This window comes from Stegostoma tigrinum, chromosome 36, assembly GCF_030684315.1.
Source record: "Stegostoma tigrinum isolate sSteTig4 chromosome 36, sSteTig4.hap1, whole genome shotgun sequence".
NCBI classification, from domain to species: domain Eukaryota; kingdom Metazoa; phylum Chordata; class Chondrichthyes; order Orectolobiformes; family Stegostomatidae; genus Stegostoma; species Stegostoma tigrinum.
In genome coordinates, this window is record NC_081389.1 from 5,640,001 (window position 1) to 5,666,996 (window position 26,996).

The 26,996-nt window shown below is 41.5% G+C and overlaps 1 protein-coding gene across 4 annotated transcripts in view; it reads left to right on the plus strand.

Annotated features, from left to right (window-relative positions):
- The window catches only part of LOC125446836 (casein kinase I-like), a 185,761-nt gene that overhangs the window by 133,338 nt on the left and 25,427 nt on the right, over positions 1-26,996 (plus strand). For all 4 annotated transcript variants that reach the window (XM_048520725.2, XM_048520727.2, XM_048520728.2 and 1 more), the window contains exons 8-11: positions 785-870; positions 16,870-16,954; positions 17,859-18,007; positions 24,867-24,965. In XM_048520725.2, coding sequence (XP_048376682.1) covers positions 785-870; positions 16,870-16,954; positions 17,859-18,007; positions 24,867-24,965 — 419 coding nt within the window. The remainder of the gene's footprint in view (positions 1-784; positions 871-16,869; positions 16,955-17,858; positions 18,008-24,866; positions 24,966-26,996) is intronic.

The following is a 26,996-nucleotide window of genomic DNA, read 5'->3' on the forward strand; positions in this document are numbered from 1 at the left end:
CCTGCATATTCCTGGACACTATGGGTAATTTAACATGGTCAATTCGTCCAACTTGCACATCTTTGGACTGTGGGAGGAAACCAGAAATCAGGGGAAATTCGTGCAGACCCAGGGAGATCAAGGCTGGAATCGAACCTGGGTCCCTGACTCCATGAGGTAGCAATTTCCTGGATTGGTAGTGATCTTCCATTGCAGAATATTCCCTATTTGCTGACAGACCTTCTGAGTATTGTCTTTTATTCAACGCTTGTCAAATTGTCCTATGCAGCGGGTAGCCCTTGAGATTTTTTTTCAGCATTCCAGGGTGCTGTGTATTTATTGATTTGGGAGGTCTGAGCAAGAATTGCCTGCTATTATTGATGCCTCCTGGTGGTGAAGAAATATTCTCTCTCAATTATCAACATTTTCAAGGGGGGCTCAAGTCATTGTTGATGCGTTCTAATGAAGGAACCCCTAAAATGTGTTGATCTGCTCCCATAAACATTTGTTCTAATTTGTTGAATCACTGCCACCTGTCAAAAGAGAAACACTGTTTTAATTGAGTACATTTTATTGTGATCAGTATGTGCTTGGAATTCAATATTTGCAAAAATCTGACACACACGATTGATTTTTAGTCTTTTAGATGCTGGGTGTACTCCAGGATGAAATCTCTTATTTCCTACGTGTGGATTGAAGTTTTTGAGTCCGATATTACGTAGGAGAGTGTTTACATTTTCCCAGTAATTTGCCCTCATCAAAATATGCCAACTCATCAGCTAAATTCATTCTTGTTTTTCCCTAGAGCAAAGCCGCAGAGATGACTTGGAGGCTTTAGGACACATGTTTATGTATTTTCTACGAGGCAGTCTCCCCTGGCAGGGATTAAAGGTGAGGCACTTTGCTGATTTGGGTTTGCTCTTGAGCTATATTTAACAATGCAGTACATCAGTAATAACCACATACGTAAGAAGATAATGAACTGTAATAACTGGAAATCGAAAATGAACTTTATTTTTAGGGTGCATGCTACGAAGAAATATCTTGCAGTCTATAATTAATATATGTCTGGATAACAAATCATAGTTAGTCAATCACCCCTAACATCCCTTAATTTTACAGATCATGATTGTAGCTGTGAAAAAGCTAGCGAATGTGCTTTGAGGATTATAAGCTATGCCCCAAACCACAAGTCTGTAGCTCTCATTTTAAACCTTCAGTTTAATCTAGAGATTAATTTAGCTTCACCACAGTGCCTATTCTCCATAGTAATTTTCAGAATGTTATGCTTACTATTTTGCTTGAGGTTTTGATTCTGTTTAGACTGTTTGTAATGGCAGTGGTTTATGGAAACATGCATGTAGTTGGTTTAATAATGTGATATTGTTTCTGAAGGATATCCTAAACACTCTGCTGTTAATTGCTGAAATTCTTAAGACGTGTGATTTCAAAGTGCTTCCTGACTTGGTGTTGTAAACTTCTGATTACAGGATATCATGATTAGAGTTTTGGCTCTGCGTTGGGTTCAGACTGTTTGGTTGACAGGCCCTGTTTACCATCTGTGAGGAAATAAAACCAGTGCATAAAAGGGCCAATTGGTCCATTGTGTTGGCCCAAAAATAGTCTCACTGTCCTACTTGTTCCTTAATTCTTTTCCTTCCTTTGATTGAAATGCTTATTAAATTTGTTCTTAAAAGTTGCAATGGTCTCTGCTGCAATCAGTCTCAATGGCGAAGCATTTCATACTCATTAGTTCTCTGCATTACAACATTTTCTTTGATCTCTCTTCTCACTCCTTGTCAAGTGTATTCACTTAATTACCATGTTCTTCATTTTTTTATTCATTTATGGATTGAGGACGTCACTGGCTCAACAGCATTTATTGTCCATCCTTAATTGCCCATTAAGGGTCAACCACATTGCTGTGGGTCTGGAGTCACATGTAGGCCAGAACCGGTAAGGAAGGCAGTTTCCTTCCCTAAAGGACATTAATGAACCAGATGGGTTTTTACAACAATCAATAATGGATTTCTGGTCATCATTTGATGATTAATTCCAGGTACTTATTGAATTCAAATTCCACCACCTACCATGGTGAGATTCGAACCCAGGTCCCCAGAACGTTACCTAGATCTGTAGATTAACAGAAATAGCAATAATACCCCCGCTAGGCCATCACCAAACTGAAAATAGACTTTTCATCAGAATTTAGAAATCTGTTAAATCTCCTTGCAGCCATCTCTGTTTTGTTGTGGCAGTTGGATTTAAACACCAATAAGTTTAAAAAGTCATCCACCTTGGGACAAAACTATACATGTAAATAGTGTAGAACTATGAGCAATGGAGGTCCAAGAAATTTAGGGTACATTTACACGTGGCTAAACTGTAGGTAGCCACAAAAAAAAATCGGGCAAATGGAATGTTAAATTTTATAGCTATAGGGATGAAATATGAATGAGAGAATGTTTTACCACTGCTTCAGTTCTGAAGGAGGGTCACTGGCCTTGAGACATTAACTGTATTTCACTCTCCACAGATGCTGCCAGACCTCCTGAGTTTCTCCAGTAATTTCTGTTTTTGTTGCATGAACTTGAGGTAGAGGATTATAGTGTGATGCAATCAATATTTTAAAATTTATGTTGAGATAAATTTTCCTCTGGTGGGGTACTCAAGGGCAGTGGGGCATCACCTTAAAGTCAGAGCCAGGATGTTCGAGAGAAAGGTGATCTTTCTGAAACATGTGATCCTCGGTGTTTGACTAGGTGGTTGCTGAGAGAATGTCTCCCCTTGCAGCTTCCTTCTCTACCCCACCTGACTTACAGCCTCCTCCTCAACATCCATCTACTCCCACCTACCTTCGAGCCTCCTTGTCTTGATGCATCCACCCCTGTGAGAGCCTTGGGAGCTCTGGTGTCTCACTGTAGCTGTGTTTTGAGCCATTGACTTAGGATACAAATGGAACGTGACCTTTTGAATGACAGCATTCTTAAGTTGCTGCAAGCTCTATTCATCTGTTTGCCAACCTCTTCTCATGGTTTTTCTGCACCTCAACTGCTTTTCTTTTAAACCTGCCTTTTCACCATATCATATGATATACTTGTGCATCAAGATTCAGTTGTTTTTCATCTTGAACACGCCAACCGAGGTGGATTCAGTTGCTCAGATAGTGGGAACTGCTGATGTTGGAGAATCTGAGATAACACGGTGTGAAGCTGGATGAACACAGCAGGCCGAGCAGGAAAGTTTGATGTTTCGGGTCTGAACCCTCCTTCGGAAACTGAGTGGGGAAGGGGATTCTGAAATAAATAGAGAGCGCGGGGGAGGCAGAAGGAAGATGGATAAAGGAGCAAATAGGTGGAGAGGAGACTGACAGGTCAGGGAGGTGGGGATGGAGCTAGTAAAGGTGTGTGTAGATGGGGATCTAGGATGGGATAGGTCAGTCAAGGGAAGACAGACAGGTCAAGGAGGCGGGGATGAGGGTGGTGGGAGTGGGATTTGAGGTGGGAGGAGGGGATAGGTGGGAGAAAAGACGGACAGGTCAGGGAGGCAGTGATGAGCTGGGCTGGTTCTGGGACATGGTTGGAGGTGGGGAGATTTTGAAGCTGGTGAAGCCCACATTGAAACCATTGGGCTGCAGCGTTCCCAAGCAAAATATGAGGTAATCTTCTGAAGAAGGGTCTTGACTTGAAATGCCAGCCTTGCTGCTCCTCCGATGCTGCACGGCCCGCTGTGCTCATCCGGCTCCACACTGCGTTACTCCGTGGCAAGTGACGTCCTTGCGTCATGGCACTATCACGGAGAATTTTGGCTTAACACTGTGAAGCTGGATGAACACAGCAGGCCAAGCAGCATCAGAGGAGCAGGAAAGCTTGACGCCTTGGGTTGAGGGGTCTTGACCCGAGGCGTCAAGCTTTCCTGCACCTCTGCTGCTTGGCCTGCTGTGTTCATCCAGTTTCACATTGTGTTATCTCGGATTCAGTTGCTGTTGACAAGAGACGTTTTCAGAGTTCCGCTACTCCTGCTTTGGCAAATATAATTTCTAATTTCATTTATAACTTGTCTAATAATAGTTTCAAGATTTGCCATTGCCCCTTCTAGATTTCTTCACCAGTATGATTTGTTTTGCTTCCTATGCTATTAACAATCTTTTTGTTTTAAACACAATTTTAAACTTCTCAACTTTTAAAGAAATACAAGCCAAGTTTGTACAACCACTCTCCATTGTTTACCCTATTAGCTCATGTGTCGTTGTGTTGAATTTGCAGTCTACCCCAATGAGATCATGTCTTTCCTGAGATATAGTACCCAGAACTGGAAACAGTGCAGCAGACTGGACTTGGCTAAGGCTGAGTGCAGCTAAAGCATCACCCTTCACATTTGAATTCCAATTATTTTAAAGATAAAATTAGTTCTGTATCTATATATTAGGTTTTGGATTTGATGGATTTTAGTGGTTTGTGTATCTGTGTCTCTAGCTTTATCCTGCACTGCACTTTCCCCATGAATATATTCTGTTACTTTCTCTCTTCAAAATTATGTAACCTTATGCTTCTACCTATTGAACTCAATTTGCCTTATATTAATCTATTCACTTCATGTTTGTGAGTCTTTGTAACTTCCTATACTAATCTAGACAGTAGTGTCATCTGAAAGCTAATGTCTTCCTTCACAGAAGCTGAAGTCCCAGGGATGTTACTTGTGATCTCTGTGGGATATGGGACACACTTTTATCCATACCCTGTATGCTGATTACTAACTCATTTAACAAGGTTTCCCCATACCTTTTACTAATATGTTATGTTGAACCTTATTAAATGTATCTGGAAATCCATGTAGAAAGCACCCATTTCACCCTCTTATTTGCTATGCTGATGACTGCTCAAAATTCAGTTAATAGGACACGATGATCACCATCACAATTCCCAAGTTGACTTTGATCAGCTTACGTTTGCCCAAGTTGCTCAGTCATTCTAACTCTTGTGGAAGATTCCAATAATTTTCCCTCAGGTTCTTGACAAGCTTTAATAATGGAGTGACGTTTTCAATCTTTTGGCACAATTCCTGAATCCACGGAGCTTTGGGGAATTGTGGCTTTGTCTGCTTTGCTCGCGTTCTTTTAATAGAGCATACAAGCCATCAGGCTGTGGAAATTGTCTAAAGCCCTCTTATCTTTCCAGATGTGATAAAAGTGCAAATAGACAAGGCTACATGCTGTTAAACATTGGGAATAACGAGAGTAACCAGTATATCTGGATTCCATTATATTTGCATTATTGCTGATATTATAAATTAGTCATATCATAGGTCCCAACAAGTCCACACAACCTCAGAGCATCCCACCCAGACCCATTCCCTATAACCCACCTAGCCTACACATCCCTGAACACTACGGGCAATTTAGCATGGCCAATCCACCTAGCCTGCACATGTTTGGACTGAGAGGAAACTGGAAGAATCAGAAGAAACCCACGCAGACACAGGGAGAATGTGCACACTCCACACAGACAGTTGCCAGAGGGTGGAATCGAACCAGGGCCCTTGGTGCTGTGAGGCAACATGGCTAACCACTGAGCCACTGTGCTGTAATTCTGGATAGGAGCAAAACTATGCCTAATTCTGTTGGTAACAATAGAACTTCCTAGGGTGTCTGACCATATTATTTCACCTGTATTCAACCTTACTATCAGTAGTGTTGCTTGCCAATGCATCCAGCTATATGATATTGCACCTGTGTCCAACCTTTGTTATTTGTAAACCATAATTCTTTGTCTTGTATCTTAAAGTTAGTATCCTTGCTTTATGAGCCCAAGTTGTCATTATAGAAAAAAATCAGCTCAGAAAAATAGATATTGTGACTTGATATTTCATGCAAATTTTGACTTTTTTTTAATTGGGCTGTACTCAGTTGCTATCAATGAATTGAATAGTGTAAATGGGATAATGAGGATGTGCAGAACTACCTCTTCACAGGGTCCCAATGTAATGAGAAAAGGCATGTGATCTTTCTGGAGATGAAGGTGCTGTTTCTTCACATGCAGTTTGAGTCTTAAGCTGCATCAAGAAGTTGATGTGAACAGTTGCTGGTGGCTAGTCGAGAACATGTATACTATGTTAACAGTATCAGTAGTGGTTCTTGATGTTTACAGTCATATCCGTCTGACACACAAACCAGCCCTTTAGAAGGATGGAGCATTACTGTCAAAAGGAGGAAGGAAGTTCTAACCAAATAACACAGCTGCTTCCAACTTTTCTGCTATTTCCCAGGATATGTCTATAATAAATCTCTCACATCTGAATAAGTTTCCTGCCTACAAAACCTGAATGTCATATTTTTATCACATTTTTATCTTTTTATTATAGTCTTGACCCCACATTTGTAAGGCACATTGCCTTCTTGTCTCAGCAATGTTCCATTGGAAGTGACATGATGGTCTATAGGTTTGCCTTCTCTTGTGGGGAGAAATTCCTCGACATAAGTTAAACAGCATTGCTGTCCAAATAGCTGTAGTGTTTTATTGCTAACTGGAATTCTAACGTATTCTAGAAAAAAAGGGCTGTATTTTTACGATTTGGGTAACAGGGACTGAATTATACTCTCGCACCTGGTCCAATTATCCCGTCTCTTATCTCTGCTTCATCTGAGGACTCAACTGTTATTTGACTCCCAGTGTGCAACACCATAGGAGATCAATTAAGAATCTTTTCAGGAGCTGTGCTGGTAGTAGGGCTTCTGATTTAAACTAAAACAAGGGAGCAGCACCAAGCATACGTGCAGAGTTTGAGTCAAGAGATTTTAGACTATGGTAAAAAGACCTTCGGCCCATCTTGTCTCAGCTGGTCATCAAGGATCTATATGTTATAATGCTGTTTTTCTGCTTTCATGGCCTGTAATGGCACTTCAAGTTGTTATGTAGATACTACTTCAAAGTCTCAAGGTTTTCCCCATCACCCTTTTATAGTCAGAGTTCAGATACCCACCATCCTCTGGGTGAGAACATTTTTCGTCACATCCTTTTTACACCACCTGTGCCTCCCTGCAAAACTGTCCCCTGGTTATTGATCCCTCTGCCAAGGGGAGTAATGTTACCCTTTCTATGCCTCACAGATCCAAAGAATTTAAAATTCTTTGCTGGGGTACAATAGTCATTAGCATTTTTGGAGGCACACTGAAGTTATTTTATTCTAAACAACTGGGTATAGAACAGGGAAAGAAACATGGGAACCCTGCAGCCCAATGATATCAATGTGGACTTCACCAGCTTCAAAATCTCCCCTTCCCCCACCACATCCCAAAACCAGCCCAGCTCGTCCCCTCCCCCCACTGCACCACACAACCAGCCCAGCTCTTCCCCTCCACCCACTGCATCCCAAAACCCGTCCAACCTGTCTCTGCCTCCCTAACCTGTTCTTCCTCTCACCCATCCCTTCCTCCCACCCCAAGCCGCACCTCCATCTCCTACCTACTAACCTCATCCCACCTCCTTGACCTGTCTGTCTTCCCTGGACTGACCTATCCCCTCCCTACCTCCCCACCTATACTCTCCTCTCCACCTGTCGTCTTTTCTCTCCATTTTCGGTCCGCCTCCCCCTCTCTCCCTATTTATTCCAGAACCCTCACCCCATCCCCCTCTCTGATGAAGGGTCGAGGCCCGAAACGTCAGCTTTTGTGCTCCTGAGATGCTGCTGGGCCTGCTGTGTTCATCCAGCTTCACACTTTATTATCTTGGATTCCCCAGCATCTGCAGTTCCCATTATCACTCATGGAACAGGGAAAGCCCATCACATGTTGCACCTGGAAACCTGGTGAAAAGTTTGCTCAGATATACATTGCCTGGTTTTAATCTCGCATGACTGTGTGCTTTATTTAGCTGAAACCCAAAAAGTTTAAGTTAGTAAAATACTAGACTTGGATGTTGTAGGGACCGTGAGGAGTAGTGACAGGAGTGGGCTGCTCTGCTCTGCTGTGCCGTTCAGTGAGATCATGGCTAATCCAATAATCCTCAACTGCAAGTCCCTGCCTTTTCCCCATAATGTTTGAGACCCTTAGTCATTAGAAATCTATCTTAACCTTGAGTATTATTAATGAATCAGCCTGTACAGTTCATTACAATGAAGAATGGCACAAATTCACTATTCTCAGAGAAAAGTAATTCCTCCTCATTTATATTAAATGGGTGATCTCTACCTCTGAGATTATGCCCTCTGGGCTTGTACTCCACCACAAGGAGCAACAGTGTCTTCTGTCAAGCTCCTTTTAAGAATCTTGTGTATTTCGATAAGGTCTTTTTTATTCTTCTAAATACCAATGAGAACCAGCCCAATTGACTCAACCTCCCCTTACACTTTTTGAATTAGGGTACTATATCGTCAGTTTTCCAGTGTCCAAAATCAATTGAGTGAATCTTCTCTGGAGAAGCCAAATTAACATTTGGAGTCCGATATGACTTCATCAGAACTGAGTTAATTCCATTTCACTCTTCGCAGGTGTTGCTCGACCTGCCAAGTTTCTCCAGCATTTTCAGTTTTTATGACAGCATATCCTTCCTGAGATTAGAGGACCACTACTGCTCACAGTAACATAAATGTGGTCTGACCTACTGCCTTGTATAGTTTTCGCAAGACTTTTTTATTTTTGAACCTCCATTCCCATTGAAATAAAAGCCTGAGTTCTATTTGTCTTCTCTGTTACCTACTGAGCTTGGATGCTAGCTTTTTGTGATTCATGCATGAGGACTGTCACATTCCTATGGGCTACAGTTTTCTGCAGTCTTTGTCCATTTAAATTCAGCTTTTCTATTCTTTAAAGTGCATCAACTCATTTTCCCACATTATATTTCATTTGCTGAGTTTTTGCCCACTCATTTAGCCTGTCTACTATTTTCCTGTGTAGACTCTGTTGTCCTTGAAACTTGCCTTCCTGTCTAGCTTACTGTCTTCTGTGAAGTTTGCAATTGTACATTCACTGCCTTTGTTCAAGTCAGTATATGTATTACAAATAATTGTGGCCTCAGCAGTATCCTGTGACACTCGACTAGTTACAGGTTGCCTTCCTGAAAATATTTCTCTTATCTTGACCATCAGAATGCTCCAACAACTTAGTTCTCTAATTTTTCCTGCTGATGTGCAGATCTCAGGACCGTGCATACCATTGGCTTCCAGAGCAAGAAATCAATGTCCCTCGCATGGAAGTGCAGACCCTCCAAGAAGCTGCACAGCCATGTATCAAAAAGGGAACTTTGCCCAATATCATGAACTCATTTTATTAAGTAGCCTTACATGTAGTACATTATCAAGTGCCTTTTAGAAATCCAAATATCATCCATTGGTTTCCCCATTAATTTTCCTGCAAATGACCATCTTCACAGATTTCAGGTACATATTTCAGCTGTGATTTTCCATTTATGAAGCCATGATGACTCTGCTTGATTGTATTATTAAATGCTCTGCCAATGCATTCTTTTGTAATAGACATTGCATTTTCCCAACAACAGATGTCAAGCTTACTGGCTTATCGTTCGCTTTTTTAAAAATTGCCTACCTCCCTGTTCGAATAAGGGTGTTACATTGGCAGTTTACCAATTCTCTGAAACATTTCACTAATCTAAGGATTCATAGACTACTACCAGTATCTCTGTAGCTACTTCCTTTAAGATGTTAAGATGTAACTCATTAAGTCCAGGAATCTAATTAGCCGTTATTCTCATTAATTTCCCAAGTAACTTTCCTTTTTTTAAATTTGTTTTTGTGCGATGTGGACATTGCTGGCTGGGCCAGCATTTATTTCGTGGACATAGGTGCCCTTGGTGGTGGTGAGCTGTTTTCTTGAACTGCTGCAGTCCACCTGCTATGGGTTGACTCCAATGCAATTATGGATGGGAATTCCAGGATTTGGACCCAGCTGCAATGAAAGAACAGTGATATATTTCTGAGTTAGGATGGTGAGTGGTTCTGAGTCAGGATGGTGAGTGGCTTGGAGGGGACCTTGAAGGTTTTGGTGTTCCCATATATCTGCTGCTCTTATCCTTCAAGATAGAAGTGATTCTGGGTTTGGGGGGTGCTGTCTGAGGATCTTTGCAGAAATTCACCAGTGCATCTTGTAAATGTTGCTACTGAGCATTGATGGTAGCAGGAGTGGCTGTTTGTGGATGCAGTACCAATCGTGTAGTTCGCTGTTTCCTGGATGCTGCCAAGCTGCTTGAATGTTGTTGGGGCTGAACTCATCCTGGCAAGTAGGAGTATTCCATCGCACTCCTGAGTTGTGCCTTGTAGATGGTGAACAGCCTTTGAGGAATCCGGAGGTGAGTTACTCGCTGCAGTATTCCTAGATTCTAATCTGCTGTTGTAATCACTCCATTTGAGCTTCTGATCAATGATACCACCCAGGACGTTAATACTGGATTCAGTGATGGTCACGCCACAGAATGTCAAGGGGCGATGGTTATATCTCTTACTGGTGATGGTCATAGTCTGACACTTGTGTGGCACAAATGTGATTTTCCATTTGTCAGTCCAAACCTGGATATTGTCCAGATCTTCTTGTATTTGGACACGGACTGCTTCAGTGTGTGAGGAGCTGAGAATGGTGCTGAACATTTGACCTTATGATGGAGGAAAGGTTATTGATGAAGCAGCTAAAGATGGTTGAGTCTAGGACGCAACCCTGAGGAACTCCTGCAGAGATGTCCTGGAGCGGAGATGTCTGACCTCCAATAACGATGACCATATCTCTGTGTCAGATATGCTTCTAACTACCAGGGAGTTTGCCCCCAGATTCCCGTTGATTCCAGCTTTTGCTAGGGCGAGTTGATGCCACACTTGGCCAAGTATGGCCTGGATGTCAAGGGCAGTCACTTTCACCTCCCCTCTGGAATTCAGCTTTTTTGACCATGTTTGAACCAAAGCTGTAGCAAAGTCAGGAGTTATGGCCCTGGAGGAACCCAAACTGAACTTCACTGCACAGGTGCTGCTTGATCCCACTGTTGATGACATCTTCCATCACTTACTAATGAATAACAGTGGAGTGATGGGGCAGTAATTGGCCGTGTTGGATTTGTCCAGTTTTTTGAATATAGGATCTACTTGGGCAATGTTCCGCATTGTTGGGTAGATGCTAGTGTTGTAACTGCCCTGGAACAGCTTGGCTAACGGAGTGGTGAGTTCTGGACCACAAGTGTTCAGTAGTATTGTTGGAATGTTGTTAGTTCCTGTAGCCTTTGAAGTATCTAGAGCCTCCAGCTTTTTCTTGATATCACATGGAGTGAATCAAATTGACTGAAGACTGGAATCTAATATTGGGAACCACTGGAGGAGGCAGAGGTGGATTACCACTTGGCACTTCTGGCTGACGATTGCTGCAAAAGCTTCAACCTTATCATTTGCACTGATGTGCTGGGGTCTTCCTGCATTGAGGTTGGCAATATTTTTGGAGCCTTCTCCTCCAGTGAGTTGTTTTAATTATCCACCACCATTCACAACTGAATGTGGCAGGACTGCAGGGCTTAAATTTGATCCATTGGTTGTGGGGTCATTTAGCTCTGCCTATCACTTGCTGCTTATACTTTTTTGCATGCTTATGCAAGCACTGTTTGCTGACTTCACCAGCTTGACACCTCATCTAGCACGCTGTCCTACACTCTCCATTTAGCCAGGGTCGCGATAGTTGTTGCGTTTGTTTCCTCATTCTCCTCACCCAGCCCCTTAATTACGTAATATTTCTGGAATGCTCTCAATGCTCTCTACGTTGAAGATTGATACAAACTCTTCTACAATTTCATGGCTTCCCCACTATCATTTCCCAAACTTAGTTCTCTAAGGGGACTATTTATACTTTGGCCTTTCTCTTGCTCTTTTTATATATTTAATAAAGCTCTTGCTGTCTGTTTGATGTTACTTACTAGTTTTCCCTCGTGGTTTATTTCCCACCTCTTATTATTTTGGTCATCATTTGTTGCCTTTAAAACTTTACCAAAGCTCTGGTTTGCTACAAATCTTTGCCACATTGTATGTTTTCTTCTTACAATTTGGTAGTACCCTTGATTAACAATAGTTAGTTTCTCCTGAACCTAGAGTCCTCCTTCCTCACTGGGATGTATCTTTGTTTTGAATCATGAACTGTCTGAAATTGCGACGTAACAATGGCAAATTCCTTGTTGTATGTACAGTCACTTCTACCTATCTGTTTCAGAAATAACTTTTGTCTCTTATAGTTGATGTTATGTTTGAAAAATGCCAGTAATGACTACCTTAGAACTCTGACCAAGTTAGAACAGTTGTAAAGAGGATGATCTGGTTCCACACACCACCCCACCAACCTCCGGATACAACGCATCATCCTCCGACACTTCTGCCATCTACAATCCGACCCCACCACCCAAGACATTTTTCCATCCCCACCCCTGTCTGCTTTCCGGAGAGACCACCCTCTCCGTGACTCCCTTGTTCGCTCCACACTGCCCTCCAATCCCACCACACCCGGCACCTTCCCCTGCAACCGCAGGAAATGCTACACTTGTCCCCACACCACCTCCCTCGCCCCCATCCCAGGCCCCAAGATGACATTCCACATTAAGCAGAGGTTCACCTGCACATCTGCCAATGTGGTATACTGCATCCACTGTACCCGGTGCGGCTACCTCTACATTGGGGAAACCAAGCGGAGGCTTGGGGACCGCTTTGCAGAACACCTCTGCTCAGTTCGCAACAAACAACTGCACCTCCCAGTCGCAAACCATTTCCACTCCCCCTCCCATTCTTTAGATGACATGTCCATCATGGGCCTCCTGCACTGCCACAATGATGCCACCTGAAGGTTGCAGGAACAGCAACTCATTCCGCCTGGGAACCCTGCAGCCATATGGTATCAATGTGGACTTCACCAGTTTCAAAATCTCCCCTTCCCCTACTGCATCCCTAAACCAGCCCAGTTCATCCCCTCCCCCCCCCACTGCACCACACAACCAGCCCAGCTCTTCTCTCCCCCCCCCCCCCACCCCCCCCCCCCACCCACCCACCCACTGCATCCCAAAACCAGTCCAACCTGTCTCTGCCTCCCTAACCGGTTCTTCCTCTCACCCATCCCTTCCTCCCACCCCAAGCCGCACCCCCAGCTACTCACTAACCTCATCCCACCTCCTTGACCTGTCTGTCTTCCCTGGACTGACCTATCCCCTCCCTACCTCCCCACCTACACTCTCTCCACCTATCTTCTTTACTCTCCATCTTCGGTCCGCCTCCCCCTCTCTCCCTATTTATTCCAGTTCCCTCTCCCCATCCCCCTCTCTGATGAAGGGTCTAGGCCCGAAACGTCAGCTTTTGTGCTCCTGAGATGCTGCTTGGCCTGCTGTGTTCATCCAGCCTCACATTTTATTATCTTGGAATTCTCCAGCATCTGCAGTTCCCATTATCTCTGATATCAGTTACAAATACAGTTTTAATCAAAACATTTAGATATTCAGTCATTTTCAATTTTAGTCCACAAAAATCCATCTGAAGGAATAATAAATATTGTTGCCTATCATAGTCTCTGTTTATCAAAGAGGAATTTTCTAGACAGCGCACACAGGTTTGTAACTGATCTGTTTTGAGGGTGACATTACTGGTAAACACCAGCTGCCGAGAGTTTGAGCGTGGGCATGTAATGCTTTGATTTATTATTTCAAATTGTTCTCTGATTTACAATGCTAATTTCGCATCTATATTCTGCCTGTCATAAATAGAGGGGGCCAGAGGAATACTGCTGCGCAGATTTTTTTATATTTGTCTCGGTTGTTACATGAAGATCTGCTGTAACAAATAAATACCTTTTTTGAGAACGAGCAAGCATTTGGATGATAAATGTGCATGCATAACAATTTTCTTGCATTTTATCGACAAATATTTTGCCTGATTTCAATGTGAAAGGTGAGTAGGGGTGGGACATACCATCTAAGAGAACAGTGCGGTAAAAGAAGAATGGAAGGGTTGAAGACAGTAACAACCATTTCATTGGTATCTGCTGATGCACAATCTTAGAATCTTGCAGCATGGAAGCAGACCATTTGGCTCATTCAGATTTGTGCAGGATGCTTTCAAGATTTACAGCAATTGTGGTGATCCATAAGGCCATAGAAGTAGGCCACTCAGCCCATTGAATCTGCTCCACCATTCGATGAGATGACCGATGTGATAATTTTCAGCTCCACTTCCTGCCTTTGCGATATCACCCTTGATTTTATTACTGATTTAAAAACTGGTTATCTCAGCTATGAATGTACTTAATGACTGAACCTCTACAGCCTTCTGCGGTAAAGAATTCCACAGATGCACACCCTCTGAGGGATGAAATTCCTGCTCTGCCATTTAATGTGATCATGGCTGATCTTGTCATTGCTTTAATTCCACTTTTCCTGTCCACTCTCCATAACCCTTCAACCCATGACTAATTAAAAATGCCTATCTCCTCCTTCAGTTTACATGGTGTCCCGGCATTCAACACTGAGTGACCTATTAATTGCTGAACCAGTGTATGTGCAATAATTCAAACCCCAATGCCATGGAAATAATTTACGTTCTGAATTCTCTGGTAGAAACAGCTATTTGTGATTTCTGTGTGATTTAAGCTGTGATTTAAGATTTTGTAGCTGTGCCAGTTTGCTGTTTTGCTGCCATACCTGTATTCAGAAAGTGGGGTCTGTTTGAGTTACTAATCTATCTACAGCACATTCAAATTCAGAAGGATGGCTAGAAACCCAAGAGTCAGGACTACCTACTCTGCGTGTACTAGGCTAATGCCTGGAATGAATGCGCTGTTTTTTGAGGATAGGTTAGACAGACTGAGCTTGCTTCAACTGGAAGAGTGAACGGTGATTTATTTGAAGTGTATAAGACCCTTACTGGTCTTGACATGGACCTGAATTTTTATTGTTGTGGGTGTATCCTGAAATAAAGGAGATTAAAATTGTGTTTCCGTTTTTGGAGAGTTTTTTGTGTTGTGAGATTATAGAACTTTCTGAAGTGGAGGTGGGGTCATTCAGTATTTTTAAAACCGATTATATATAGATTCTTGTTAGGCAACGGAATCAAAGATTAACAACAGTCAACAGGATTGTGGAATTTGATACACAAACAGATCATCCATGATCTTATTGAACAGTGGGACAAGGTTGTGGTGCTAAATGGTCTACTCCTGTTTGTATGTTTAAAATCTTTCCTTTTGATCCCCTAATAATGTTACAGGAAATGGGAAACTTAAAAATTAGGGGTATCAGATGTGTGACTGAATCATAGAATCATCGTAGAATCCCTACAGTGTGGAAGCAGGCCACTCAGCTCATCAAGCCCACACTGACCCCCTCAAGACTATCCTACCATGACCCACCACCCTCCTACCCTATCCCTGTAACTGTGCCTTTCTTGTGGCTAATCTGCTATGGACGATTTAGCATGGCTAATCCACCCGACTTCCACATCTTTGGACTGTGGAAGGAAACGAGAGTGCCTGGAGGAAACTCTCGCAGTCATGGGGAGAGCATGCAAACTCCACACAGAGGGTGAAATTGAACCTGGGTTCCTGGCGCTGTCAGGTAACAGTGCTAACCATTGAGCCACTATGCCACCATCTCATTCAGAAGTACATTGAGAAAGGACATGGTTGACACGGGTGGTACAGTAATAACTCCAGAGACCCAGGCTAATGCTATGGGGATGAGGGTTCAAATCCTACCATGGCACGTAGCAGAATATGGCATTTGTGTTGTCTTCATAATGGTGAGCGTGGACCCATTGTCGATGATCGTAACAATACGTATGGTTCACTAATGTCCTTTAGGAAACGAAATCTGCGATCCATAGTTGACTTGGCCTAGCCGACATGTGACTCATGGCCCACAGGAGTGTGCACTTTAATGTATCCATGCAAGCCACTCAGCTTGGGCTGTTAGGATGGGCAATAAATGCTAATGTTGCCAGTGAAGCCCACATCCCATGCAAGAATAAAACTGGGATTGTTAATCTTATAGGATTCAATAAAAGAAGACAATGCGATATATGTGTTCAACTTTAGATTGTTTCATGACTTTTGGGCAAAGAGCTTTGGAGTGTGATCCAGACTTGAAGTTTGACCTGAGTATTTATAAGGTCACAAGATATATACATGATTTACTTTTGATTATATTGGCTGAGAATGACATCTATTCTGGGTCATGAGCCTCTGCCATGGATCCTTGTGTGACGGTACAGGTGCATTTTTGATTTGCATTATTTTTAATGTTTCACAACAGAATTGTCTATAATATAGATTGCCTTGTGCCCTTTCTTGGAGACACTTAAGAGTAAATTTGTAAATCCTTCCAGGTCAAAATTGTTGAATTCAGTGGACTGATTGATCCAACCATGATTTCAGATTTTCATTTTCATACCTTAAAGCAGCTAGTTAGGTCAGGTTTCAACTCATTGTTGGATCTGTCGCAGCTTGAGCATGTGAATGATGTGAAGAAAACGCAGTTCATTTTAATGAACCTTCACTGTTAAGTGGGATGTGATCACTCCACCCTTGACTCGTAGTTTTAAAAAAAAACAGTAACTTTCTGTGCAGTTCTGCAGCAAAACTGATCTTCTGGACAAGTATCTGTGCACATTGTTGTATGTCTATCTCTACAACACCATATACTGTAACCCTTCATACACTATGGACAACTAGGAAATGTGTGATTTGAATGCTCGCAATGATGATGCTTGACCATTCATTAATTATCCCAGTGAAAATGCAGTGCATGGTCTGATCAATGTTCTGCAAAATCTTCTACAAGTACAAAATTAATTTCTTCTGATGTTTAGTAACATGGCTTTTCAAACTTGGAGTTTGTCAATTAAATGTACATTGTGTGTGGTTAAATTGACTATTTTTGCTTGCAGGCAGAAACATTAAAGGAACGCTACCAGAAAATTGGGGATACAAAACGAAACACTCCGATTGAAGTTCTCTGTGAGAGCTTTCCAGGTATGGGTCACACTGTAGATGGGTTCCTGCAAGCTTTGTTTACATTATGCCAAGAATTGCTGAATTTCTTGAGATTCTTAGTATGAAAGAGCTCCAGAAACAAACTACAAGGAGTAGCAGAGAAAAAAGTGTGTCCGCAGATTGGTGGATCTCTTCAGTTGATTATCCCTTGCTGTCCTTGATATTAAACCCTGCTGTCAGTTGCTGCTACTTTATTGAGTTAACCTAATTCCGGTTTCCTTTGCTTTCCCACTGAATAATTAACAAACTCTTCACACTAGGAACTGTATTTGCTGAAGAAAGAACAATTCTTCAGGCTGCTGACAATTTTTGCACTAGTTTTTAACCTTTTGAGTTAGAGTGATGTATCAATCTTAAGCCTAAGATCAAATACAAGCACCAAACAAGGAACTTGGAGAAGGTACAACAACAGGATCATGAACTTTAATTATTTTTATGCTGGACGAAATATAGGTACGTTGATTCGAGTACAATCTTCTGGCCTCTATTGAGTTCATCAATTTTAGATCATAATGTCGACTTCTGTTTGCTTCGACTGCAGATGCTGATGATGGTCCTGGGTGTCATGTTTTGATAATTTCATGTCTTTTTGGTACCTCCTTTTTGCTTTGTCCCGTTAACTCCTGTCAAACATTCACTCCTGATCTCCAGTTTGTAACAGAACATCCCCCCCCCCCTCTTCTTTGTGCCCCATGCCCTTCAATTTTTCAGTGTTTCTGTATATGATTATGAACTGTCCAACATCTAACTGCTTCCAGTTCCAGTGAAAGATCTTTGATCTGAAATTGTTAATGATCTTTCTGCATGGATGCTGCCTGACCTGCTGGGTGTATTGTGGCACTTACTGCTTTTATTTTTGACTGCTTTGTCTTTTCCTTCACAGAGGAGATGGCGACATACCTCCGCTACGTGAGGAGGTTAGACTTCTTCGAAAAACCAGACTACCAGTATTTACGCACACTATTGACAGATCTTTTTGAAAGAAAGGGCTATGCTTTTGATTATGCATACGACTGGGTTGGCAGGCAAATAGTAAGTAACAAAGTTGCTACTATCATTCTGTAACAAGGGAGGAAGTTATTCTGTTGAAGTTGATATGTCCAATCTCTCTCAGGCGTGGAGTGGACAGAAATTCATTCATTATCCAGGCAGTAAGTTTCTCACGAAAGAAATTAAATTCAAGATTTCAGATGTTAAATGCAACTGTTATAAAACAAGAGCTTTTGATTTTTAATGGAAGGACTAAGAAAGGACTTGTATTTATGTCGAGACTTTTATGATGCTCCAAATGCTTGGCAAATAAGTACTTTTGAAGTGTTGTCATCTTGCAATGTTGGGAAGTTTCACAGCCACTTGGTTCAGAACATGATCACACAAACAGTAATGCAACAGGCAACTGGGCACGTTATTGTGTTTTAGTGATGTAGGCTTTGGAATAGATAATGTCCGGGAGAATTTTTCTGTTCATTTTTGAATCATGCTATGCTACAGTTAGATCAAATCTGGAAGAGCAGATGCTATCTCCTTTTAATGCCTCAATTTAATATGGCACCTCAAATAATGTCTTCATCCCTTCAACACTGCACTGGAATGTCAGCATAGATTACATACTGTATTTAAATCTTTGGAAAGAGGATTTAACTCTTCTGCTTATAGGTGAGAATAAAGCAGCACCGACAGCATTGGTCCATTATTCCTGAGGAATACTGATTGATGTCCAGAACATGTCAAGTCTAGCCTGATTTCACTTAGGGACAGATAGTTAGCTTGGATGAGTTCTGGATCTGCATTTATTCATAAATTGCCATATATACCTGTGTAGAAGTCTAATTTCTAAGACTGAATTTTTCGTCGATGTAATCGAGGTCAGAGACAGAGTTCAGCTTTAAGGCAAGTAAAATTTTGGAGGGAATAAAATCCACTGTCACCTCACTGTTGCGGAGTTGCCAGGTCAGAGATGGAAATTGGAGACTGTTCCTGCCACTTTTATCCCCCACTTGGAGCCAAAAGTACATGCAAGAGGTCTGAACTGCCATCTTCAGTTGTATGCTATTCTATGAATCTATCAAGTAGATTTGCACCAGGGCAAGTTTGACATCAGTGGTGAGTGGGTGGTAAGTGTAAAGAGTTAGAATTGTTTGGGTTAGACTCTGGTTCTACCCATGCATAAGCTGTATGAAAAATTAATGATCTTTTGGCCAAAGTTTGGGTGTCAGCTTTTGCACATTGTCAACTATTAGTCAAGCATATGTTGTGGCAAACTGACGAAACAATTTGAGTAGATTAAAACATTGCAAAAGAATAATGGCATGCAGAATCAAAGTATTTAAAAATCAAGTGGAGACACTTGTGAAGCAAATGAAACTTGAATTGTGGACTGCCTACCATGCGGAGCTGTGCATCATGAGACTTTGAAAGTTGTAGAGAAATGTCACAAACACACAATGCTGAAGAAACTCATCAGGTCTGGCAGCATCTGTGGAGAGAGATACCAAGTTAAAATTCCAAGTCCAATGATTCTTGTAAGAAATCTGATGGAATACTCCTTACTTGCCTGGATCCATGCAGCTCCAACAACACTAAAGCTTGACACCATCCAGGACAAAGCAGGCTGCTTGATTGACACAATTTCACAAGCATTCACTGCCTCCACCACCATATCTCAGTTGCAGCTGTATGTTATTTACAAGATGCTCTGGTGAAATTCCTCAAGGCTCCTTAGACACCACCCTCAAAACACTCAATAATTCCTATTTAGAAAGACCAGGGCAGCAAATACATGGGAACACCATCACCTGCAAGTTCCCCTTCAAACGACTCACCATTTGGACTTGGAACCATTCCTTTAATGTCGCTGTGTCAAAATTCTGGAATTCCCTCCTTTTAATAGTACTATAGTACTAAATGGAATACAGTGGTTCAAGAAGGCAATCACTGCCAAACTTAATGCCAACTAGGGATGGATAATAAACGCTGGCCCAGCCAGTGATTCCCACAACTCATGAATGAATTAAAAAACAATGTGGAAACAGCTCATGAAAAAGTCTTGATGTGAACAGAATTTCTGTGATTCCAATTACTTACAACCCGATCAGTGCAGGAATTGAAAACTTTGGGGAACTTGGGCCATGAGTTTCCAGGACATGAATAAGGTTTTCCAGATGGCGTTCCACTGCTCAGGAGCTTGGAGTAAGAAATGTGTGTAAACGCACTTGAAGTTTGCTGAATGAATACTCTCTCAGCGCAGCTTATTCAGCGCTAATGCTCAAACTGATCCATTTGGCTTGCCCTTAATTCAGATTAAGAGTATAGAGCTCATACAATTTATATACTGGGTACTTGGATGATAAACTTTCAGCAAAATTTGTGTTGGCGCTGAAATCATCAACATGCATTTTTGTTTGATGAAATAAAAATGTGAATCGGCATAGAATTAGAAACTCCAGACTACAAATTAAGGTTGGGTTGCAGGCAGTATAAATATTGTAAAATGAGTGAAATCTGATTATAACCGGACATTTGAAATTAGCAGTGTTTGATATGTTTTTGACATTAAATCTTCCGTTGTGAACAGAAGATTGTTGTCTTAGAATGGGTGGGGAGAAGGCAGTCTTTTCCAGAGGTGTAAGAGAATTAAATTTCACAAACATGCCCCAGTTAAGGCCTAGTTTCGTTTATATGCGCACATACTTGATCAGCTCCCATCAAACCAGCAAGTAGATACAAACATAAAAACAATCAGAAGAATGAGGTGCACAAGATTTGTCTTCCATTTTATGTCTCAGAATGCCTCTGGCTTTTGAATGCAGTGAATTGTCAATCTCAACGCACATATTGAAGAGAGGCATCGAGTGTGTATCTGGTCTTCTCCAATTTGAGAGAGAATTTGAGGGTAAGGGGGATCAGGTGATTTTTTAAAAATCAGCAAAGCTAATCTCATGGCCTGTAGTGTAATGGAGAAAACTTCAAGTACAATTGTTTATAATTTACACTGCAGAAACAGACCATTTAAACCTCGTATTCATCTCACCCTATTTGCCCTCCTAGTTCTTTCACCCTTGTACTCAGCTAGCTCTCTCTTAGATGCTTCTGTCGGTTCATCGCTGCTGCTTTATGTGTAGACAGTTATTGTTTGTGTTCTCGGGAAGTGGTTATTGTTGACTGGGCCAACGTATCTTGCCCATCGCTAATTGTCTTTGAGTGGGTGCTGATGAGCTTCCTTACTGAACCACTGCAGTCCATTTGATGTGTCTGTACCCACAGTGTGGTTAGGGAGGGAGTTCAGCGTTTTTACACTGACAGTGAAGGCTAAGTGATGAAATTCTAACTAGAAAATACAATGGCTTGGAGGGGAAATTGCAGCCATGTTCAGTTTCTGGCCAATGGTAATCCATAGGGTCTTGATAGCGAAGGAGGATTTGTTTATGACAAGGAGTGATGAAACTGGAAAGTGTGTGCAGCACGACAGAGTGTCCAGTTATGGAACAACAATGCTGGGGTTTGGAGGGTCAGGTCTATGTTAAGCACTGCCAGGGCGTCTCTTCCTTGACTGTATACCACTGTGCCCCATCCTCCGGTAGGTCTGTCCTGTTGATGATGGTGGTGCCTGGGACATTGCCAGCAAGACACTTTTGAGACTATGACTAGGTCAGGCTGTTGCTTGACCAAGTCTGTGGCACAGCAGTAGCTCCGAGATGTTCCTAAGAAAGACTTTGCAGAATCGCAGGGCTAGTTTGCCATTGTCACTTCTGGTGCCCTGTCACAGTCCTTTGGGACTTTCAGTTTTATAGAACTGAGTGTTGTGGTAAACCATTTTAGAGGACGTGAAAAGCCAGCTACGTTGCTGTGAGTTTAGAGTAACATGTAGGTCACACTGACTAAGAATGGCAGATTTTTTTTCTTAAAGAACATTAATGAACCAGATGAGTTTTTACACGCATCAGCAATGGTTTCATGGTCAACATTAGACTTGTAATTCCAGATTTTTTAAAGAGTATATTCCACTGTTTGCCATGGAATCGGGTCCCCAGAGCATCACCTGTGTCTCTGGATTACTAGACTAGAAACAGTACCACTGTGCTCTTTCCGTTTCCATTGTAAGTATGCTTTTGGTGAAGACGTTTGTTTGGATATGCTAGTGACTGATGTATCTGGCAGCACTCTGAAGCTATACTGCAGAATTAGCTTAAATGTTTAATTATATGAAGCCTCTTTATTGCAAAATGCATGCTTTTAATTCTTTCAGTGCCTTAACCCCCACATCCCTGCCAATGAGTGAACTTCTTTTAGTCAAACTTATGTTTGGTCCTTGGTTGCTAAGACAATTTGACGTGGACTTGGTGCTCCTGAAAGCAACAAGTGAAGATTTTGAAATGGTCGCTCCAAACTGAGAATCAGGAATAGTGTAATGTTGACAGAAAAACTTGTCTTTTGGAGGCGATCTTCTGTTAGAGATGAATTTTTCAATTTTTGTGGATCCAGCGCCATTTGCTGAATCTGCAGGTCTGATTGTAAAATTTGCATGGTAATTCTATTGTAGATTACCTTTTGATTTAATAGTACCTATCAAGGAACTTATGGCTAACCTTTGTTGCAAGCAGTTTTAAATGGGGCTTTGGCAGAACTGCCTGTGCGACAAGCATGAAGCAGTTGTCTGTCACATTACTCTGATAGCTTTTCCACTGAATCAAATGCCACACTGAAGGTTTTAAAAGACAGTCTACGTTGTCATTCCAAATTTGTAATTTTTTTGTCTTTTTTTCCCTATAAGCTTGTGAGAAAGATGAACACTCATGGTTTTCAAACAGGTCTTTGAATATGGCTTCCTGTTGATTTTTGAATTGAGCTTCGTCTGTATAGTGCTTCTAACAGGTTTTGGCAACTGCTTGAGGACTGCCAAAAGAAGGCAATATAGTGCAATCTTCCAGGTGTATTTGAATTAAGTAGTCTTTATCTTATGTAGAAAGGTAAATTCTAACACCTCAGCTCATTCAGGACAAAGCTATGTATAAAGGCACACAGGCTGGTCTTTAAATATGTGACCTTTTCTGTCGCTTTGAGCCACTATTTTCAACTAAGTCCATATTTTGCCATCAATAAACGTCGTAGTCGTTTGTTCATTGTTAATTTAATAAATTTGAATGACATTTTAAAACTAGAATGAGGCCCTTAGCTGTCTTGAAAATCAGACAGATCTTATGGGGGAAATAAATGTATGATGGCCAAGGCTTTCTGTTCCTTGCTCCTGTAGGGATATTGACTATTTACCCAAGGTAAATGCCGTAGGGAGTCAGGATTTTGGGTACAACAACTGAAAAATACAAAACAAAACAAAAAACCCAGAAATGTAGCAATCCTTGCAGTTGAATTATTTGGCAGTAACACAAAATGAAATTTGTGATCAAACTTCATGGAGAATTAAATGATTTAAGCTCACCCTACCGGCTTTTTTTTTTCAAATACAAACCCCACTCTGGAAACGCCATGTAGTTGAGAAGATGTTTGCTGAAGCTGCAGTCAAAGTGAAGATAATGTTGATCTTTTCATAGTGACGAATTCAGTTTAATGGCCTGAATTTCTAGGTCAGTGACAAAGCATACTTCTCACCTTGAACAAAGCTGCTGACAAAGACACACCATCACAGTGGCTCAATGGTTAGCACTGTTTCCTCACAGCACCAGGAACCCAGGTTCGATTCCACCCTCTGGTGACTGTCTGTGTGGAGTTTGCACATTCTCCCTGTGTCTGCGTGGGTTTTCTCCACAGTCCAAAGATGTGCAGGGTAGGTGGATTGGCCATGCTAAATTGCCCCATAGTGTTCAGGGATATGTAGATTGGGGGAAGGGTAGATTAGGGGAATGGGTCTGGGTTGGATGCACTGAGGGTCATTGTGGACTTATTGGGCCGATGGGCCTGTTTCCACACTGTAGGGATTCTGTGATTCTATGATTTCTGTTGTCTAAAGTCCCCTTTACCAATGCCAGATTTTGTCAGACACCACAACAATAACAGGATAAGCTCTCCATCTCATTCTCAAAAGACAGCAACTCAGGAAGTTTAAAAAAAACTGACATTAGTATTTATAGTTTAAAATTTTGCAGCAAAATCAATGATTGGGATGTACAGGATAAAATGGAAAGAAAATATCAAAATTTAAGGGAAAAAAATTGATTTACGGTAAAGAAATTTGATATTGTACTAATTTAGTAGGTCTTCCGGTACAATGAAGCTATTTAGAATGAATTATCAGCTTAGTATGCCATTAAGAACCCAGCTGCACATTGTCCAATGAGACATATCTTTCGCACAGGTTTTTGCAGAGACACTAAATGGACAGGTTTCATTAACTGATTTTGAATTGATGGTGATTTAAGGGGATTTCGGCGATATACCCAGTGTGGAATGACTGACAGCATCTTCTGGATGGTGGCATTTAACTGCACACGTACATATATCTGAAGCCGCTTTCAGATTCAGAGGAGCAAGGGTGGGGAATGGCATCATCATCATTTCACCATCATTGCAACCACAAAATCCTGTTCTGCATTAAATCACTAGGTGAATCAGTTCTGCAGAAACAGTCTTTTAAAGTAACTGGGGAAAAGTGGACGAAGAGATTTACTTTGCAGTTCATGCACCTCTAGTGTAGTTGAACTTCGAAGCCTTTCAGTATGCGTTGCTCACCATTACCACCACTTTTTGAAGTGATGTAGTAAAATACAAGGGGGGAGACTAAGATGCTGAAGGCAAGTATGACCAGCTTCAAGAGAAAGATTTGCCAAACTGCTGTTGGTTTCTGTTCCCCACTTGAAGCTAACTGCTGCACGGGTGAAGCACATTATAGAAAATTAATCTTGCTTTGAAACTAACCTGCTTTTTTTATGTCCCATAGCCCACCCCAGTTGGACCAAGTCATGGGGATCATGGAGTAAGCAGAGAAAGCCACACACACCGAGAAAAAGCCACACATCAGCAGCCACTCCGAAACCAGGTCTGTGCAACTCTGGTTTATTTTAGTCTTTTCATTAGCCTGTTGTGTTTCCATAGACTTGTTTCTCCCTTGTTGGAGAACAGTGACCATTCCAAAACTGAATTTACCTAGAATTGGAATTAGGTTTTATTGTCACCTAAGTTATTGAAAATATGATGTAAAAGCTCAAACACATTGTTCACATATATGGAAGAAAGAGTACTGGAGTCCATGCACAAGTAATTAAGAAAAAAACCAGCACTTCCTATTTTTTCGTTTGCTCCAGTTTGATGGGGGTCTGTCACTTCTGATCTCTTCGTATAATATTTCTCCAAGTTAATGACAGTTACAGCGATGAGAAAAGCAATAGGCCTGCATCATTTCAGGCCTTCATTATCTGTAAAGTGGCATTGAATTGCTGCAAAAGCTTGTCATGGCTTTGTATGAAACTGGCACTGATTTCACCAATTCGCCTTTCCTTATCAAGTCATTTGTTAGCATCCCATTAACTGGTTGTGAGTAGAATTTTGAGTTCAGAGAGATGGAATGGCAGATCTCCCTGGCATTCTGATGCAGAGGAAATTTGCTGTAAGCAAACAGTATTTTGCCAGCTTATCCCGAATACAATATCACTTGCCTTTTGAACCATTACAAAGTTTCACGGTTGAAGGCAGCAATGTATGAACAATTAATCACTTGCGTTGCTCTGGTGCATTATTAGGTATGTCAGTAAACGTGCACTGTTAAAAAGGATAATGTGCATTGCAATTTTATTTATTGGCCTCAAAGTTTCATGAGCACATGCCATCAAATTCCAATCTGACCTTTTCACAAAAGCTCGTTATGTATTTTATTTGGATTCCACCAGATATTCAGGATGTTTCTCCTTTCATCCTCTTTACCAGTCACAGATTCCTCCACACAGTCTTAGCTGATCAAGTGCCATCTCCTATGTGCCTGCTCGGGTTAAGGATGACATTTTGGGTTGGAAATGAGCTTGAAGTTGGTGGGAAGGACTACGCTGTCATGGCCCATATGGGTACCAGTGGCATACATTAGGCAAAGAAAGAGTTTCTGCTGATCGAGTATGAGCAGCTGAGGTTGAATGAAAAAGCAGAACCACAGACATAATCTCTGGTTAGCTACCTGAACCATGTGAAAATTGGTATGTGGTAAATAAGTTTGTAGTTAAATACATGGCTCCGAGTTTAAAGTGAGAGAAATAGGTTTTGATTCATGCATACTGGCACTCGTGTAGGTGCTGTACCATTCGGACCATCTTCATTTGAAATGTGCTTGTACCAGTATCCCACTGAATCATAGAAGTAGGATAGTAGAGATCGCTTTAAACTGAATAGTTGGTGAGATTTTTGTGAGGAGAGATTTGCAAAGTTAAACAGAGGACAAGATAGTAAGTTATGATGAGCAGAGCGTAAATGGAAGAGACAGGGAATAAAAACACGAGAGCCCCAGTAAATAAGTTCAGTCCATGGAATAGTTTTAAGAGAAACAGAATTGAAGGCTCTTGTTACAAATGTTCTGTGCATTCAGATAAAGATGGATGACTTGAAATCACGAAGGAAAAACTGAGATTAATATTACAGCTATTAAGAAGATGTGATTGCAAAGTAACCAAATCTGAGAACTGAATATTCAGGAACAGTTGACATTTTGAAAGGATAGGATTAAAAGAATTAGAAGTTGGGGTAGCTTTCCTTTTAATGAAGATTGAGATCAGTGTAGTAGTGGGAAATGATCTTGGTTCAGAGGATCAAGGTGTGGAGTATGTCAAGGTAGAGATACAAAATAGCAAAGGAACTAAATCACTGGTGACAGTTGAATAGAGATGGGCCCCCCATAAAGTAGTTACGCTGTAGGACAAGAGTACAAATCAAGAAATATTAGGGGTTGGTAAGAATCTGCAAGGGGTTTTAGATTGAAATTTCTCACCCTTAAACTGAAATTTTTCTCTCTCCAGAAACTATCCTGAATACACTTGATGAACTCATCGTCCATATTATCCTCGTCAATTTGATTTGTCTAATCAGTATG